The sequence below is a fragment of the Pyrgilauda ruficollis genome, unplaced genomic scaffold, assembly GCF_017590135.1.
Source record: "Pyrgilauda ruficollis isolate IOZ18807 unplaced genomic scaffold, ASM1759013v1 scaffold16, whole genome shotgun sequence".
NCBI lineage: Eukaryota > Metazoa > Chordata > Aves > Passeriformes > Passeridae > Pyrgilauda > Pyrgilauda ruficollis.
Window position 1 is genome coordinate 11,934,406 of NW_024514764.1, and position 19,107 is coordinate 11,953,512.

At 40.4% G+C, this 19,107-nt stretch overlaps 1 protein-coding gene across 1 annotated transcript in view; it reads right to left on the reverse strand.

Moving 5' to 3' along the window:
• The window catches only part of LOC121350967 (katanin interacting protein), a 56,643-nt gene that overhangs the window by 5,015 nt on the left and 32,521 nt on the right, over nt 1-19,107 (reverse strand). Inside the window, exons 16-26 of the mRNA XM_041462776.1 lie at nt 18,384-18,592; nt 14,834-14,884; nt 14,682-14,745; nt 12,614-12,791; nt 10,145-10,310; nt 6,725-6,882; nt 6,344-6,408; nt 5,893-6,003; nt 3,946-4,085; nt 1,063-1,164; nt 252-412 (exon numbers count right to left, since the gene is read on the reverse strand). Of these exons, the coding sequence (XP_041318710.1) occupies nt 252-412; nt 1,063-1,164; nt 3,946-4,085; nt 5,893-6,003; nt 6,344-6,408; nt 6,725-6,882; nt 10,145-10,310; nt 12,614-12,791; nt 14,682-14,745; nt 14,834-14,884; nt 18,384-18,592 (1,405 nt within the window). The remainder of the gene's footprint in view (nt 1-251; nt 413-1,062; nt 1,165-3,945; nt 4,086-5,892; nt 6,004-6,343; nt 6,409-6,724; nt 6,883-10,144; nt 10,311-12,613; nt 12,792-14,681; nt 14,746-14,833; nt 14,885-18,383; nt 18,593-19,107) is intronic.

Consider the following 19,107-nt stretch of genomic DNA (forward strand, 5'->3'; position numbering starts at 1 on the left):
GTGTTTACAGGCTTTCATGAAAACATATGTAAATATAAATCATGAATACCATGAAGTGCTAAAAAATGCTTGCAAACAAAGCTGGTAATTTGGTCCTTGTATCTAAAAATCTACTTATTCCTCCTCAGGCGAGGCCAGGGATGCTCTGGAAGGGAATTTGCCTCAGCAATACACACACTGCTGACATCAGTGACATCAAGCCAGTTTTTAAAGCCAAGATTCTTTGTCCCAAGCCAGACCCACTCCCATACCTGATAACATTTCTCCTCTCCTTGTGGCAAATCCTCTCGTCATCTGTGAAGAGGATGGTGTGGTAGGGCACCACGGGGTCGCACGTGGGCAGGATGCCTGACACCACATGGCTCACCATGTCCAGAATCCCATTGTACACCAGCAAGTCATCGACCAGAAGCTACAAACATTGAAGAAATAAACCAAAAATCCATCAAGAAATCAGGCCTTGCTTTCAGCAGTTGTCTCTATAAAACATTTTGCCCTATTTGTTTCACAAATCCAGTCATTAATTTAGCTTTTGTCCCTTACAACTTCCATTTCTCTCTATTTGCTTCTGGAGTTTGATTTTTTTTTCCTCCCCAAGTTTTTTATCTTGTCACTGATGTTTTTTAATGCAGCTCTCAAGTAGGTAATTAAAAATGTATTTCATGTTTTACATAATTGCCATTCTATTCATTGGAGTGAATCACTCTTAAATCCAGGAATTAATGAATCTCACCTCAATTCAGCTGTCTAAAACTTGAGTTTGTAGTTCAAACTAGTCTTCCAGGCCTACTCTACAGTCAGTGGAAAAAGGCAAGTGTTATCCTGTCTTAAGACAATTATCTAAGACAAAAATCAGATAAAGTTTTCTTTCCCTGGACAAAAAAAGGGAGGACAGATGACTGGCATAGATTAGTCATTTTAATATTAAATGCAGAGTTAAATGAGATGAATCCCATCCTCTGAGATTACATGGAATCACACTTCAACAAGCTGTGAGAACACGTTCAGAATGGAGCCAGCTGACTCAACAGGACACACAAAATGCACAGGAAAATTACTTACACCAAACTCCTTCACACCTCTCTGAGGTGTCTTGGCATAATTCCATAACTTGATCATTGACACGGTAGTAGGTACATCAAAAATGACATATACCCTATTCACCTGCAAAAGAGAATTAATTTATATTTAACAGCACAAAGTCCCCAAAGAAATTGAATTCTCATGCATGTTACATCAAAAGAGGTTCATATTTAAAGAAATATAGCTGGAGGAGAGATAACTGATGCTGGGAATGGGAGTTGAGCTATCATCCCTGCTGATAATTCCCAGATGTTGGCTCTACCCCACAGCTGCTCTCAAAAGCACAGAAGATGAGATCTGGGGCATTCTTGTCATCCTGGACTGCCTGGAAATTGGAGGAGAGGGGGAGAGACACTTTTAATGAGTATTTCATAAACCAAATACAGACATGTCCTTAGGGGTAAGACAAGCTGGTGCCTCTTCTGTTCTGTTCTATTCTGCATGGAGAGACAATTTCCAAGGGATGGAGTGCCAGGACACAGGGAATGGCTTCTCACTGCCAGAGGGCAGGGATGGATGGGATACTGGGAGGGAATTGTTCCCTGGCAGGGTGGGCAGGCCCTGGCACAGGGTGCCCAGAGCAGCTGTGGCTGCCCCTGGATCCCTGGCAGTGTCCAAGGCCAGGTTGGATGGGGCTTGGAGCAACTTGGGATAGTGGAAGGTGTCCCTGCCCATGGCAGGACTGGATGAGCTTTAAGGTCCCTTCCAACCCAAACCACTTTGTGAATCAATGATTTTATTCTATTCCATTCCATTTCATCTCTTTCTGCCAAATATGAATGGAATCCACCTTTCTATTTGCAAGACTAAAATCTCCCCTGTATGCCCTGAAAGCCATTGCAGAAATTTTGCAATTTTTGTGTGAGTTATACTACCACGAATTTAGAGACAATCCTCCAGATGCTTGCTAAACAATTACTGCTTGAGGTATTATTCATCTGCCTTTCAGTGACGTTAATGTCAAGATGTTAAGACCAAAGATTAGGCAGGCAGGAAACCAATCTTGCCTGTTACAGTTAATTCCATGCTTCTCCTTTTATGAGCCACTATATCAGCTTCAGATCAACATATCTTAAGCTTCATCTTTAGCATCCTCTGAAGTTTTAATCCTTTGATGTACTAGAGAAGATACTGTAGGTTATATTAAATCATTGTGCTGTTTTTTAGGGTTTTTTTTACTGAAGAAAGAAAGGTAGATTGGATCAATAGAAATGTTTGCATCTGTGATTTTCCATGAGATAACTGGAGCATTGTCTCCAACAACAACTGTTAATCCCACAGCAAATGATACATTTGATTAAAAATCCATTCAAACAAAGAAATAAAATGACAATCAGTAACAGGAGAACAAATAATTCAAATTCTGCTTATGTAAGAAATGAATTTGAAAAACAGGAAAGCACTTTCAGAATTAAAAAGGAAAAGTCATTTAGGAAGGAAAAGAAAGGCTATAATACCAATTCCCTTCAAGATTTTGAAGCTTCCAACACATCAAAGAGTTAATGCAGCTTTCCAGGCAGCCTGCACTGAGGATGGGAGCATCCACAAGCTCTGGCTCAGCAGCCCAGCTCCAGAGGCTGAGCATCAACAGGCTGATTGCTCCATCCAGCACCTCCCGGCTCAACAACCATCCCAGGGAGAGGGAGGAGGGAGAAGTACTCTGTGGATCTTGCAGAGGTGTAATTTGCTACAGTTCAAGGCCAAAAAACACCATTAAATTGCTTCTGCCTCCTGCTTTTCACACATTATCAATTTACCCTTTAATACTGGTATTTTGTGCTCTTCTGCAGGACTTCGGTGTCAGGAAGAACAACACAAAGAGAGAGAATTCCAGAGCCTGTTATTTTCCTTTTTCCCAAGTGAAACAGCCTCTGCAAGCGTGTCTTTAGTAAGGACATGAGCACACTCAGATGGATGTCAAATCAATCAGTCATCCTGTTGTAAGAGACATCTGAGCATCCCATCAAATTGCCAGGATTCAAGATCTGGGATCTACACAGCAGGAGCCTCAAGCATCACACAGACCTTCCACTTCCCTAGGAAATGCAAGCACTATTCCCAAGTGTACTTAAAAGCTTTACCTTAATTATAGCCCTTCATTACAACACATCATGACATAAATTAACAATTCCTTGCTTTTAATGTTCTAATTAATAACTGCAACATCTGGAGTGAGGAGTTCACCAACACAGTAAGTGATAACTTACCACATGTCAAGTTTATACTTTGTTTTCTTTTTAAATCCGTTCTCTTATACGAAATAAAACCTTAAAACTTTAATTATATCCATTACAGGCTCCTAAAAAACATCCTTTTCCAAAACAAGATCAGAAATCATCTAAGTTTATCTACTTTTCCTGTTTAGATTTTTGATATCCCAGCTATTAAACATGGGACTTTCACTAAAGGGCTGAATCATCTGTGGCCTTAGGACATGAAACACTAAGTCTGCCATTCCTAATCTATGAACTTGAATTCAACATAGACAATGAGATTAAAAAATAATTTCTCACTGCTGGAACAACATTCATTGTATTTTGTAAAATGAACTGAAAAGCATCAGAAAGGTGTTTATTGCATGGAATTCCTTCATCAGTATCTTTGTCACAGTGACTCAAAAACCATCTCTGGAAAATCTTCTGCTGTTGCCCCATGGAGAGAGGAGATTATAAACCTGGGAAACCTCCATTGCTGCTGCCTGTGCTGTGCAGAGGCTGCAATAAAAACAACTTCTAAAAAGCATGATTTAGCATCTGTTCCTAATACCAAATTTAGCTATGAATTCTATATGCTTCCCTTTTCCTCCATGCTTCCAGTTCCATCCACACACATGACTAGAACAGAATGAAAAGGAAAATGTACCAAACCAGGAAGAACTGGTGCCAGCCACATGTGCCTGCCATCAGTGGTGTCATTCACTCTGTCAATCAGTTTGTCTGGAGTCCGGATGTCTCCAGATACATCATCTAAAATGTTGACACTATCTGGAAAAGCAGCAATATCTGAAAAAAAACTTTAAGCATAAATAACCTAAAAATGGATATTTCAGAAATGCCATATTTGAAAGTCGGTGCTGTTCCCAACTCCTTGAATGAGTTTTCACCAGTCCAGCAATATTCCCAGCACTGCACAGCTCAGAAACTTGGAGCACATATTTAAAAGCAGGACAACCCTTAGATATTCTGGCATTCCAATTTATTTTTAAAATAGGAATCAAGTAACTAGCTGCATTTAATCTATTCTCAAATATGTACTTATGACTTCATCAATAAAGTTCCATTAGCAGGAATAGGCACTTCCCAGCTTTTTGGTGACAAAGTCCCATATTTTTATCATAAACTTGTGCAAATTCCTCATATAAACCTGTCTCAAGAAGAGTGTCTTTGCAGGAGGCAGTCATCAGTCAGACTAGGTTTTGCTTGAGTTTCTCAAGGTTTGTAGTAAAAATCAGTAACTGTAATAAAACCTTTTTTCATTTCTTTGAAAGGGAAAGATTAAACCCCCACTGAACAGGCAACCAGATTTTTTCTGTAAGAGAAAATTTACATTAAAAACATATATGAATGTTAAAGACATGCAGAGAAACATGGATGGATGGCACTGTCTCCAGACTTATGAATCCTGAGCAACCCAGTTTGAGGGACATTAATTTCCCCCTGTGCTGATTTCTAGAAGTCTGTAAGTATTCATAAAGAATTGAAAGAATGACACAGCAATGCCTCAAGTGTTTAAGAAAAGCTTGATTCAGTTGTGAATTATCACATTAAATATTGCACTAAGACAAATATGCTCTTTTGGGATCCTAATACATCCCACACACAACTGCACAGGCAGGAAAGGTGATCATTCAAAAGAGGCAGAGGGTTCTTTACCTGGCTCTGTTTTGCACTGCAGAGCTGAACCAGGTCAGTTAAAGATCCCTGGTTCTTAAAGACAATTTGTTACCACTTCTCAATTTCAAAATGTTTCTTGTCCATTATAAATGTTACAAGTTCAGGGTGTATCATACAAGAAACAAATCAAAATAGCACTTAGGGAAAAGCCTTTATTTCATAGAATTCCCTACTTATTAGGCAGTGAGGATCCTTAGAGACAAAACAATTCCTGGAGCATTTGTGCTATTTATTCTTTCCAGGGCCTAAGGAATGTTCCTTCCATGTACCTGAACTATGTTAGCTGCATCTTGGGGTATAAAGCTTTCAGCTCCTAGAAGACTTTAGCTGGTACAGAGCACAAAGTGCAACCTTGATGAACATCAATCTTCCCAACATGTCCCTAATTCCCTCTATTGGATATCCAGGGAGCACTGAATCAAACTCAATTCAAACTCTCAGCCCTGATCTTCATCACTGCATTGGGTGTCTAGAACAGCCTAAATCTCCAGAACAAGAGTTAGGAAAAAATTTCTTGAGGCACAATGAAAGATTCCATAACAAAAAAAAACAAAAACCAAACCACTGAATTCAATGTTTTCTTATGAATCTATAGCTCAGCAAACTTTCTGGTCCTTCCCCACCACAGAAAAAATGTCAAAAGCAGAAAATACCACACCCTTCTTAAGCCCTCTCTAACTTTGTCCTGCTTTGTTGGTGCATCCCATTGAGAGAAAAAACGTTCTGGAAATACACAGAATCCATAAAAACATATGGGAAAGAGATTCATCACCAAAACACAGAGAAATAGAAGCCAAGTTAATCCCTTGTCCAAGTTAATAGGACAACCTGGCAATGTGCAGTGATGCCCTGTGTCAATGTGCCAGGGAGTAAAGTGCATCAGCAGGGCCAGGGGTGCTTGGTGTGCAAAGGATACTGTTCTCAGTCAGTGGGATTTGCTCTCCATGCTCATTGAACAGCTCCAGCCCATTCAAACCAATGTAGTAGGGATCACCCCAACTCGTCAGGAGCTGGAACTGGAAAATAACTAAAAAGCAAAAGGCTATTAAGGAAAATATCAATACAGAAGCTTTGTCCTAACAGACTATTTGAAAATGTATTGCGCAGCCCACGATGTCAGAGACTCTTATTTGCAGTTCAGGAGAAAAAGCTACCAGAGGATCTGAAAACAGGCCACATATTCACATATGATGTTTCACTGATTTATTCTTAAGCTATACTTTAAGGAAGCCTTTCTCATATGTTTGGTATCTGGTTAATACCTTAAAGCACCTGAAATTGTTGGATTTATAAAGCTCAGGACTCCTAACCATGGTATGTAACTCTAAAATATCCCATATGACAAGGAAGAGGACAGGGAAGGATACAACCACAGGGCATTAATGGTGCTTCATAGTCCATGCTGGCTTGTTCCAGTGTCTTTGAAGCATTCCTGCCAAAAAAAAAAACAAAAAACAAGGCAAACCAGTTTTTTTTACATACCCTTGGCTCATTCAGAAAAGAACAAACCCAAATAATTAAACCTCCACAGCCACCACCCCAACACCTCCACCTGTGATGCTGGACCAGACTCCCCTCAGAGCTCAGAGCAGTTTGGTCAGGGTTCAAACCAAGTGAAGCTCTGCTCTAAGTGCTCCATGTTTTCATCCAGGAGCCTCACACAGGCAACTCCAACAGGGAATGTGAAATGACACTGCAACAGTGAAGAGAAATCCTGTGGTTCAGACAACAAAGACATCCTGTTTTACCTCCTGTGTACTTTAGGAGCTGGCTGGGGCTGTAGATAGTCAATAAAGAGAATTTCTTGAGCAAAGTCAAAGTGGCAGTTGCCTGGTCCCTTGCGGATAAGGAAGCCATCCAGGGGGGAGATGCTGTGCCCATCCAGCACCACATGGACCACCTTAGCCTGGTTTAAAAGAGCAAAACATAAGATTATCTGATGTTACATGACATGACTTCCATTAAAATAATTGCAAACAATTCCATTCACTTCAGAGACTGAAATAATTTCACTTAGCTGTATTTATTTCGTTCCTCTAGAGTGTGACTTCCTTTGGCAAAAGAAAGCTGCAATCCATAGTGTCCATGTCATCACTGACATTGATGGGGATAGCAGAGGTGAGGATTTGGAGGGAAAAATACTAAAAAAAAGTATTGACAGATCCTTTAATTACTGCATGGCACTAGATCTCAGCAAACTGAAGCCTCTCTTCTTCCCAGAGTGCTCAAGCATTGGCACAGGCTGCCCAGGGAAGTGGTGGGGATCCCATCCCTGCAGGGATTTCAGAGGTGTAGATGAGGCCCTTGGGGACATGGGTCAGTGCTGGCCTTGGCAGTGTGAGGTTTGCAGTTTGACATGATGACCTTACAGCTCTTTCCCAACCTAAACCATCCACTGATTCCTGAGCCTGCAGCAATATTTACACACATCAAGAGAATGGGAAGCTCTCAAGTCAGCCCATGTCACAAAGGGAACCTGAGGAGACATCCTGCACCTGAATGCTCTGCTAAGGCAGCTGGGATTGCCCAGCCTGGCTGGGGGCACGCTTCCAGAAATCCCACAGCCTGCTGCTCTCTCTAGAGCAGACTTTGGTGCTTCTGTTGCATTTACAGCAGCCTGTATTTCAGCAGTCCTATTTTTCTTTGTGGCAGGTGGCACTTGGATTTCTCCATGATCACACAAACTCCTCTGCCAAGCAGTGCTGTGTGTAACCTCAGGGCATATGAATAAAAAAAAGGTACCTGTACCAGAGACAATTGAGCTGTGGCCACCTCATAGATGCAAGCACACCTCGGAGATTAAAGTGAATAATTCAGGGACATTTATTCAGGTGATGCAGGAGTCGTGGTCCCTTCACCCTCCCCCAGCAGCACCATGTGGAGCTGCATCCATGATCCCAGGTGCAGAACAATTCAACCAGGCTGCAACAATTAATCACTGCTCCTTGATCTCTAATTTGTTAAATATAACTTAATGTTCATCACAAGCAGCATTTACTGCCCTGTGTCTCTCAACAAACACCAGTTTGTGCTAGACTGACAACTGAGGAGGGGCTCAGTTCATTTCCATGAAGATTAATTAGGAGAGAATGTTTGTATGACTACCAAGTGTGGAGAAATAACTATTTCTGGCTTCATCTTCAATACACTTGGGATCAAATAAAGGAAACATCTTTTTCATATGAGAAACTCTTCTGCATGCTGCTTTCCAGCTGAATAAGTCTGCCAGGCTAAGGAGAGGAAGTGAGAAATCCACTGAAATTCACTTTCCTAAACGGAAACACGTAGTGAATGGGAAGTCTGGAGAGTCAGAGATGGAATCTTACCTATTATACCACAGCTGCTTATATTTATGTGCCCTTTACAGCCCTCATTTCTAAGTAATTCTCATCATCTGAGGAGGCACTCAGCCATCACATATTGCATTTTACAAATGGCATAACAAAGCTCTCACAAGGTGATTTTTCAGAGAGCTGCAAATAGCACCCAAGTCTTCATTCTGACAGTCACTGCCATTACCCTCTCACACTAAAGCTGTGACTAGAATCCCCCAGCCTGCAGCTGCCTAACAAATCATCCCATCTCACACCCAGGGACTGCTTCCTAGAAGGAGCAGCAATACTTCAAGAGACAGATGTCAGGATGCCCTGGGTTTACAGCCTAAAACCTACTTTCCTGTGGCCCAGTGGACCTTGCATCTTTTGTTTTCCAAATAATTTATTTTATCCTTCTACAAGGCTGCAGGTATTGGCTCCTCCTTTAAGTGGTATCCACTAACACTCATGGGACTTTCAGTATTCATGCAGGTACCAGATTCACCTGTATCAGACTCACTTCTTTTTCCTACCTAGCCAAGTAAACTGCTAAATATACACCTTCCTTTTTTTTAATAAATTAGTTTGGCCTCCAGAGACCAAATTCCATGTTAGATTTTACAGATTTAATAAGCACTGCTCAGCAACAACTAAAATATCACTAAGTTACCATCATTATTATCACCCTAAATCCAAAACACAGTTCCTGGGAAAAATTAACTCTCTCCCAGCTGAAATCAGAACACAAATGACACTAAAAGCCCTCATTTGTATGTTTAGATGGTAATGCTCAAAATGCTCCAGAACCCTCCCACGTGTCAAACGTGCTGGACAAATGTGATGGAGCACAAAATCAGGGGCCCTCTATTCAAATCTCTGGATATCTGGGATTAAATAGAGATATTTTTTGTCCTCTCTCCAGTTTAATATGTGCCAACATTTTTGTTCTTATTTATTGCCTGAATTGGAATTGAGAATGCAACAGTTGCCTTTGGGTGGAAAATCTGGTAACAGGTGATTGCTAAACTTTCTGTGCAATGAGCAGCAACCTCTGGTTAATTATAATTATCATTACAAGTGTTATCATGACATGTGTAAGTACAGCAGGGGAAGCAGGGACAGCCAAACTCAGAGTGAAAAGGTGTAAAATTATCTCCATCAGGTGTCAATTGGGAATCCCAACAATTTAGTATGGAAAAAAAAATACAAAGCAGGCAATTTGCAAATAAGAGAGGATTTATGTTAATTTTAGCTAAATTTTTATTTAGCTGAATTAGCTAAAATTAAAAAAAAATTAAAAATATTTAGCTAAATTAATTATAAAATTATTTAAGAATTAAAAATTATTTAGCTGAATTAATTTAGCCAAACTGCTTGAAGGTGGCAAATTTCCATTTATTAAATGTTCATATTTCAAAAGACTCTTCCTGGAAAAGGCAGTACTGAGTGAGTGGCCTTCTGAACCTGAACTAAACAGAATTTCTTTGGAAAAGTTTCCCTCATATCATTCCCAGCATTTCAGGAAATACAGAATCATATAGTAGGTCTAAATACAAGATATTGAGAGGATACCAGTTCAGAATCATATATCCTGAAAATAATATGTGCTATTGTATGTGTCTCTTAGAAAAATCAGCTGTGAAGAGTTCTTTAAACCATCTCTGGCTTTTTTTTTTTACTATCTGCTGTTTGTGGAGACAGGAATGCATTATACCTGCCACAAAATTCAGCCTCAGACAATCTAGAAAGATTTATGGTGTTCCATTAAGGCAGCTATATTCATTCATCACAGTACCAATTTTCCAATGCACTGCTGTATATTTTTGCTGGCAGTGCTCCTTTTCTTTTACTTACCCCTCTGTAGGTATCCTCTGGAGATTTATTATAGTTCCAAAAGCGAAGCCCAGCAATACTTTCAGTTTTATCAAAATGGATTGTGAGCAGATGATCTTCTCCAAAAGAGAAGGGAATGAGCCACATATGGTCATCCTCCACTGTGATATTAGTCCCATCTATTAACCTACAAAGAGAAAAGTCCATTAGCTGCACAAAAGGAAAAGCTGCCTTCTCTCATCAAAGGCAGGGACTTTCCTAAGGTTCATTTTATTCTAGATGCCGCTTCCAGGGCTTCTCATGCCCTTGTGCATGCAATTAAAAGCACAGAAAACATCAAAAATAGCATACAAGTATTGAACTAAAGGCAGTGGAGGGAGAAAAAAATCAGTATTTTCTTGTGTCTGCTTAGGAAAAACAGCGAAATCCTTAGGTTTTCTCTGTGTGAACAAGGACGGACAAAGGAAAACTCAAGTGCCTTTGTAGCAAAGTGGCTGAAGGCAGAACTCAAAGCCAGGCACACTATAACTCCTGAAGGCAGCTCCTCACCCAAAGCAGTGGATCTGGCACCCTGCAGGGTGTTTCTATGCCAACACAAGGCTGCTGGATCCGAGGAGGAGCTGGATGGCAGCTGGATAACCCTGAGCAGGACCTGGTTTGCTCACATCCCTCGTGGACACAATTAGCCACATCCCTGCTATCTTACAAAGCTTCCAGCCAGCAGGACAATGTCTTTTCATGGCAGCACAGGCTTCAGGCAGACTAAATAAAGTTAAATCTGCTGGTTTCTGACATTATATTCTTCTACCACAAACTGTGCCATACAAAGATGGAGTAAAGGAGAATATGAATTAATTTTCCACTGTAATTACTTTGGTACGCTGCCAAAAAAGTAAGTTTATACTTACTATTTATTTAAAAGTTTAATGGAAGAATGAGTGCCAGACTTAGCAATTCCTTAAAGAAAAAGATTTGAATAATGACTCTTTCACAGAGGAACTGATTAGGGAGTCCATGAGAGAGGAGATAATTCTTGATTTGGTCTTGAATAGTACATGGGACTTATTCCAAAAGCCACAGTTGAAAGCACTGCAATGTACTCAAATTCAGCATGCTTGCAGGAATACCCAGAGCCAAAAGAGCCTCTATTTCTTGTGCCCAAAAAAGTTCTCCAGCAAAACAATCAAGAAGGTAAAAAAAATAAAATAAAAATTAAAAATATAACCCACTTACTAAGAAAGATGTTAGAAAGAAGGAGGACTTGAAAACTCAAAGGCAGCCTGGCTCAGTAGCAGGATAAACAAAGTTATTATGGGCTATCTTTCAGCAAAATTCATGACGAAAAAAGCCCTAAATTGATAGACTCATAAACTCTGGAAGGTTAAATGCGTACACACAGGCCAAAAAAAGAGTCTGAAGGCTAGCAAGCAAAAGATACAATAAATAAAATCCCTCAAATACATCGGGGCAGAAAGCTTGCCAGAAATTCTGTATGATCAACATATCACTAGGCTGCAAAAGGAGCATTCAGAGAGGAGAAGGCACCAACAAAAAAGGTAAATGAATTCTTTGCATCTGGGTCCATCAGGGTGGGGTCTGCAGGGACTCCCCCAGCAGAATCTGCTCATCACAGGGGATGGCATGGGAAGATTTCTTAGATCAGCAACTGCCTACAGAGGAGATTTTCATACAAGATGGCAGAAAGAACAAGGAATTACACACAAGTAAGGCTGATATCTGCATTAATCAGATTAGCAGAAATTACAAATGGAGTTAGTGTGCATGGAGATAAATACAACATTCTAAGGAAGACTCCAGAGCCTTTGAAAAGACATGTCCTAATTCATAAACCTGGTCCCAGCCCATAAACATGCCAGCAAGACAGGATTACAACCAAAAATACCCTTTAAAATGAAGAGATGACTCAGAAACAACAGGATGCAGCTTCAATAACATCCAAAATGCCAAGTCCTCTCCAGATCTACAGCCTATCATTTCTATACTGCTGCCATTTAGATGCACAAGTTAATCTGAGGAAATATACTTGTCAATGAAGAAAACTTCATTAGATTTGCCAGAAAAAGCACTGCAAATTGGCCAAAAGAATGGCACCTATTGGTGCAATTCCCCAACACATCCTCACTCTTTGCTAACGTGAAATTTTTCCTTGAAATTATCCAGAAATCCTGCATAAATATCACTCAATATGCACAGACAGATGCTACAGAACACCCACATTCCTTCCTGGAAAGTCCTTGGCAGAAATACCAACCAGGCATGTTCTCATCTCCCAGCTCAAACACCATCTTTTGGAAACATCTCATTCATGTTTCTCCAACAAGCTGTTCCTGGACAGCCTGTGAATTCCAAGAATGAGCAGTGATGGGATAAAAATCATGTTCACATTAACATGTGTTAACATAAGTTTATAGAAATGTGTCACTTCAGAAAATCTGATGTAAAATGCATCCCAAGTCTTTGGTTACTTACTTTTCTAACGTTCTGGAATCTCCTGTGTACTCTGGAAGATCATTTAAGTCTTGGGGTGAAGCAGAAATCTGTTCTGCATTGATTTTTAATGCTTGACCATCCTTTCCTATCACTTCAAGTCCTGTCAGCCCCAGGTAATGAGAGTCTCCCCAGGTCATGGTGAAGTTCATTTGCAGGCCTACATAAAGGAATATAGATTTAATGCCTCTGTAAACTTACTGGTTTGTGGTGATGAGCCAATGTAAACATCAGTGCAAATCTCAGTGATTAGCAGCATGGATATTTTGTATAGATTAAATTACTTTATATGCTGGAATTGGATATTTCCTGCTCTCTTTGTCCACCTCCATGTAACAGCAGCTTCTTTTAATCTATGTCAGAGCCCTTCAATGTGCCACCAACACCTTGTTCACTTGAAATTACACAACTGCTGATCAAGCACGTTCCCAAGTGCCTCATTACTGGGACTGCACCCTGCCAGCCAGCCAGTGACACATCTAAGCAGTTACATGACAGATTTTGTGATTATGCAGATGCAGAGAAGACCCATTAGTCTGAAGTCTATCCATCATCTTTCACCAGCTAAATGGCTGTACAGATTCACATAAATCCAGCCTCTCAGAAATCCATACATTTTTAGAAAACACCTACTCACAGTTAAAGCAAAGAAAAAACTTGGTTTACTAATGTTTTTAAATTATTTTCTTCACATCAGAACTGGACACATGGAAGCATTTTCATGGAACAGCATCAGTGAAAAGCACAAATATTGATTAGGCTGTATCTCCAGAAAATAAACAGGAAAGAAAATCCAGATGGACAAAAGGCTGAATGTGAATCTCCTGTTCCACCTGTTTTATGCCTTACTGAAAAGACAGAAATAGCATGTACAGATATAACAAGTAAAATTCCAATCTGATCAGGTTCCATAAAAATCCATCCCTGTAAATTAATAATACCTTTCATTTCACACACTACAGAAGCCCACAAATAATCAGGCTGGGTAATGTCTAAAGAAGCACCAGTAGTCACAATTTATGTTTGTAAAACAAACAAGCATTAAACCTCTTAAACCATCCAGCCCAGTTACCCCTAAAAAGCCAGAGCAAGTCTTGATACACACAGAGATTCACTTGGGAGTAAGATTTCATCAGCATTTGCTGGGACACAAAGAAATAAACAGCTGTCAGCTGATAAATCTGGAGCTCTGGCCACACTGACAGCAGATACCAGTCCCAAGGCCAGAGCTGAGACTAAAGCTGCTCAGGGTACAAGCTGCAGGAGCAGAATCAGTCTGTTCTCCAGTGCAAAGCGGCCCTGAAGCAGCCATCCACACAGATTTAGTATTCCCCAGAGCTTAGGATTGCTTACAGAATCTGAGGATGACGTGAGGAAAAGGAACCTCTGAAGGTGTCTAATCCAGCACCAAGATCAGAACAAGTCCAGCATCAAGGCTCTCAAGAGCTCATCCAGGGGATGTTTTCCTGTCTCCAAGGCTGGCAGATTCCAAACCCTCTCAATCCAGTGTTGGATTGCTCTCAGGGTGAAAATTATTTCCTAACACCCTGCTGTAAACTCTTGTCAAAGGACCAGAAACTGCTCCTGAAGCTTTTGGGCTATCCAGAAACTCTCTGGACAACAGCTGAAAGGCCCACAGAGAGCTGGTTTGGTACAGGATAATAAATCAGGTACTTAAGCAGGATATAACACTCTGATCTAGCTTTACTCTAGGGTTTCTATTGTCAATCCAATCTAAAAAATTCAGTCAGTACATAAATACAAAGGATTGGGAGAGAATTACTGGGTAAGGGACACAGCTATTAGAAATCCCATTCAGGGACTAGGCAAATGGCTAATGTTATTTTTCTGAGATTAAAAGCCAACTGTTACAATATAATGTTGTAAATGCCATAGCAAACAAAGCTTCTGCCTTAAATATTCAATTCTCTTCTTTATTCTAGACCAGGCATCTGTCACAAAGTGCTGTACAGCTCTGACAAATCAGATCATCCCTGATAACATGTTTGGGGGAAGGCTGGTAAAGCAAGAAGTAAATGTAAGAACTTACATTTTCCAGTAAATATTCCTGTTTCCTTTGGTATGCATTCAGAGGCAGAGTCTGGCTCTTGAACCTAAAAAGAAAGTCAAGGAACAGGTTCAGTATTACACTTACACTGACTGCTTAGGAAGTCTATATTTGTAAAACAGTTATATTTGTACCTGTTTCTTTTTGTATATCAATCTCTCCTCTGCCTCCCCACCGAGGCTGTCCTGCAAAAAATGGAAAACATGACCCAAAATGTAGAATATCAGGTGGGTTTGAAAGCCAAGACATTAGGGCACGGTTTTAGCTTAGTGCATATAGAAATGTGAAATGGGAGACTCCATAGTGTGAGCTACCTCTTCTCAAAGAGGCTGAAATCCTTAAATAACACTTATTTCCCTGCTGACTGCCATCAGCAAGTGATAATATGCTGTATTTGCAATATGTTGCAAATCTGTTGCAGACACAAGGAGTCTGGAAGGAAGTCAAGACCAGAGAGTGCCACCACAATTTCTTCTCAGGAATTAAGAGGCAGAACAAACAAGCAAACTTGTCCAAAAGCTTGTGCTTGTGCTCTGGCAATGCTAATTAAAAATTGCCTATGCTGTTCAGAAAAGTGAAGAAACAGATGACAAAATTTGCTGATCACACTGGGGCAATCAGGGTAGTAAAGACAAAAATGGCAAAGGATTGCAGATAGAGTTCACTTCACTGACTAAGTGGGATAAAATGGCAAATTCTGTTCTCTGTGGACAAATGTAAAACAGAGAAAACAATCTTAACTTCACATATACCAGTACTGGCTCCAAAATAAATAATAGTAGATTAGAATGAAATCTTGGCATTTTTATAAGTAGCTCTATAAAAATATCAGCTCAATCCTCATTAGTAGTCAAAAGGCCAAACAGGAAATTAGAAGTCCAGACTCTTTCTCTTTAATTCATCATTAGAAATAAACTTCCTGTCAGCCACAATACATCAAATGGATCTACACTGTGCCTAAGTAAAATAAATAAAGACTTGTCAACACTTGTCTCCTTGTTCCATTAGATCCCTGCAATTTAACCACTGATCCCCAGGATCTCATGGGCTCCCAGACTGCAATATCCTCCATGTGGCAGCAAATGTCCCTGGGGGAATCAAGGTAATTCAGGTGAGACTGAACAAGAAATGGGCTCTGAAATAAACCCACAGAACCTACGCAGTGGAAAATCCCTCCCACTGGGGGTACCTCTCTCACAAGCCAGTTCTGTTCCTCACAACAATTCTAAAACATCAGACTGGGAATTAAAATTTGCAACTTTATTGAAAATCAAAACCCATGGACACTGGGTTTACTGATTGCAAAATAATGCCCTCCCTAGCAGACCATAAACCATTTGTGCCAAGGCACCTTATGACCTCTTTTCTCCCTTTCTTATCTACTCAGATCCCTTCCTCATGATTCCATTCCACTGATGCCAAATATATTTTCTTCCAGATATGGCCTCGTTTTCTACTATTTCATCTACTTCTGCTAGTGGGCATTGTCCTACCTCTGTTCTTAGATTCTTATGGCTAAAACAAAACGGCACCATAATACAGGAGTTATTGGAAAAGCAATAAAAAGCAGAAAGTATTACCATGATCTTACACCTGACCAAATGTTCAACACCTTCCTAGGAGCAACCATTCTGGAAAATATTTAGAAGACTAACACAGGGGTATAAATCTCTTGAGTGGCTTGAAGAAGGGAGTGGGGAATAATTGTTTCGTTTCTTCCAACACAAAACCTAGAGGACATTAAATGAAGCTAGGAACAAACAGAAGGAGGTTCTTTGTGCCATGCAGGTTCAGCTGGGAAATTTGCCATGGAGCACTGTAAATTTTAAAAGTGCACGTGGGTTCAAAAAGCTGGTGGATGAATTAATGCAATAAAAATCTGTGGCAGGATATTAAACACAGAGGTTAAGTTAAAAAGTCCTTGTGAGACACATTTCTAAGGGCTGAATGAGTGTTTTAGAGAAACAGCACTCTGTGTCTGTGCTGTTCTTTCTTTCTCTCTCAGCAGCCACTATTGGCCCCAGAGTTGAACCAAGTGCAGTAGGCACAGGTCTGATCTGCTATAAAATCAACATGTTAAAGATTCCTGAATTCATAGACAGACAGACAAGTAAGACATCTCTGTAAGAGCTTTTGGAAAGTTTTTAGTAAAACACATAATTTCATCTACTAAATGTGCAACAGGGAATAAAGGGGAAAGAACAGCAGGGCTGCTCAAACTGGTCAATACTGGTCTGACAACGTTAGGCTGGGGAGGACAAATTGTGCAGTGGATCTGTATCACTCTGGTAGCACAAACATCCCCCTACAGAAGTCCTGATGGTACCAGCAAACACACAGTGACAGGGAGATCAATGGCTCAGTCACAACAGCTTTTGTTACTCCACAGCTGATACAGCACTTTCAGAGTTACAGCAGGGTGTGAAGGGCATCAGAGCTGAACAGCAAAATGAAAGGCAGGGCCTGTGTCTGAGCAAGGACCTGGCACTCCAGGGCCAAGCTTCTGCCATGGGAGAGGTCCTGGTGAATGCTCACAATAAACAGGTGATCAGGAAAAGAAAGGTCAGCTTCAGTTTGTCTTCATGAAACCCTGCACTGTGCAAGGTTCTGAGCAGTTTCAGCTACTGCAAGCAAAGATGGGATCAAAATTCCTGCAGAAGTCTAAGGATTAAAGCCACTGACTCTGGTCTTAACAGTGAGATCAAATTCCAGCACCACTGGATCTCCTTTTCTTTTGTCTTGAGCCACAAGAAAAACAGGACAAGACAGAAGGGGAAAGTTTGGCAACCACACGAGGCTCGTTAGGAACCATACATCCTTGGGCAGATCTTGGCTGGAGCAGCTGGAATTTGGATTGATTCAGCTTTGGATCTCCTGACAGACTCCCAAGTAAGAGTGTGAACCCTAGAAAAAGACAACCTCACTGATGCAACAGAGGATGCTCAGGAAGATTTTGAGAGAGTTTCAAATTTTGAGAAAATTTGAAGGAAAACAGGTCAAAGACTGCCACACACCACCTTGAGAAAATCCTGTGGGATCTTTGCTCAGACACTGGACTGCTGGGCTGGAATGGCATAAGGCAAGAGCTCAAGAGCTTGGAAATACAGCCTTCCTCCAAGGAGTGAAATACCTTCTGCATGGACTAGAAAACAGGTGCTTTTATGATGCAAAATGCACCCAAACCTGTGATGATGCTAGTCAAAAAAAAAAAAAAAAAAAAAAGAGGAAAAATAAGGGGAGGGTTGAGAGGAAGAGACCCTTCTCATTTAACATCCTTCATTTGTGGAGGAAGAAACCAACAATAAGGAAAATATGGAAAAACCTTTGGTTTGGAGTGCCAGGGAGCACAGCTACTCAGGAGTAGCAGCGTACAGGAGTAGCTGTATGAGAAAAATCACTGATAGTGCAGAAACCTTCAGGAGTACCCAAACCATAAAGAACTCCCCCTAGTCTCTATCCAAGTAAGCAAAGAAGTAGGCTTATTAATTAATCAGGGAAACCACAACTTGGAGGACCTTTAGGGCTTTAAAAAAATAGCATAAATTATTGATCTGGTGAAAAATGTCTTTAAAATAGCAATAATTGCGTTAGTTTTTCTGCAGTTTTATTCCAGCCTGGAAATGTGTCTATTACTTCCATATTTCAAACAGACATTTATAGAGTTTTGAACATAGAGGCCCCCACCTGTTGATTCTCTGTTCTCAACCCTGCTTGTGTAAAAGGTCTCTCATCTCCCTCCCTGTCTGCAGTTGTTGGCCTCTTCAGCTCTTCCTCATATCTCAGGGAGCTGGAATCTCCCATTTCTCCATCATATGTCTCATCATAGTAGTAAATGGCTTCAAGAATATCATCATCAGTAGTGAACAATATGGTATCCCCAAAATGCTCTGGAGCTGAAGGCAACACACAGAATTAAAAGGAGAAATAATGCAAAAAGAATATAAAGAATGAGAAAAATTATTTTTGGTCCTTCTTTGCATTTAATTTGCAGCAGTGTTTAAAGATAATATAGGGCCAATTGATACTGACTATGGCTATAATTAGAGTTTCACTCTCAAACTTATACTGCACAATGGAAAATTAGAGAATTCAGATGGAAAATTAGAGAATTTCAATTCTCTAATGGATTCTATAACACCCTGCTGGAAACTCTTGTCAAAGCACCAGGAAATGCTCCTGAAGCTTTTGGGCGATCCAGCAACTCTCTGGACAATTTCTCTAATAGTCATTCATTTCAATGGAAATTCCATTTCTCTAATGGAAATTCAATGGAAACTTAGAGAAATCACTAGAGAATTCAGCCAGATTTTAGATACATAAAAAAGAAAATGGGAAATAAAGCTTCCCAATCACCTTTTCCAAGGACCATGTATGTCAAAGCTGGAACTTTGAAATTTCTAGTGCCTAT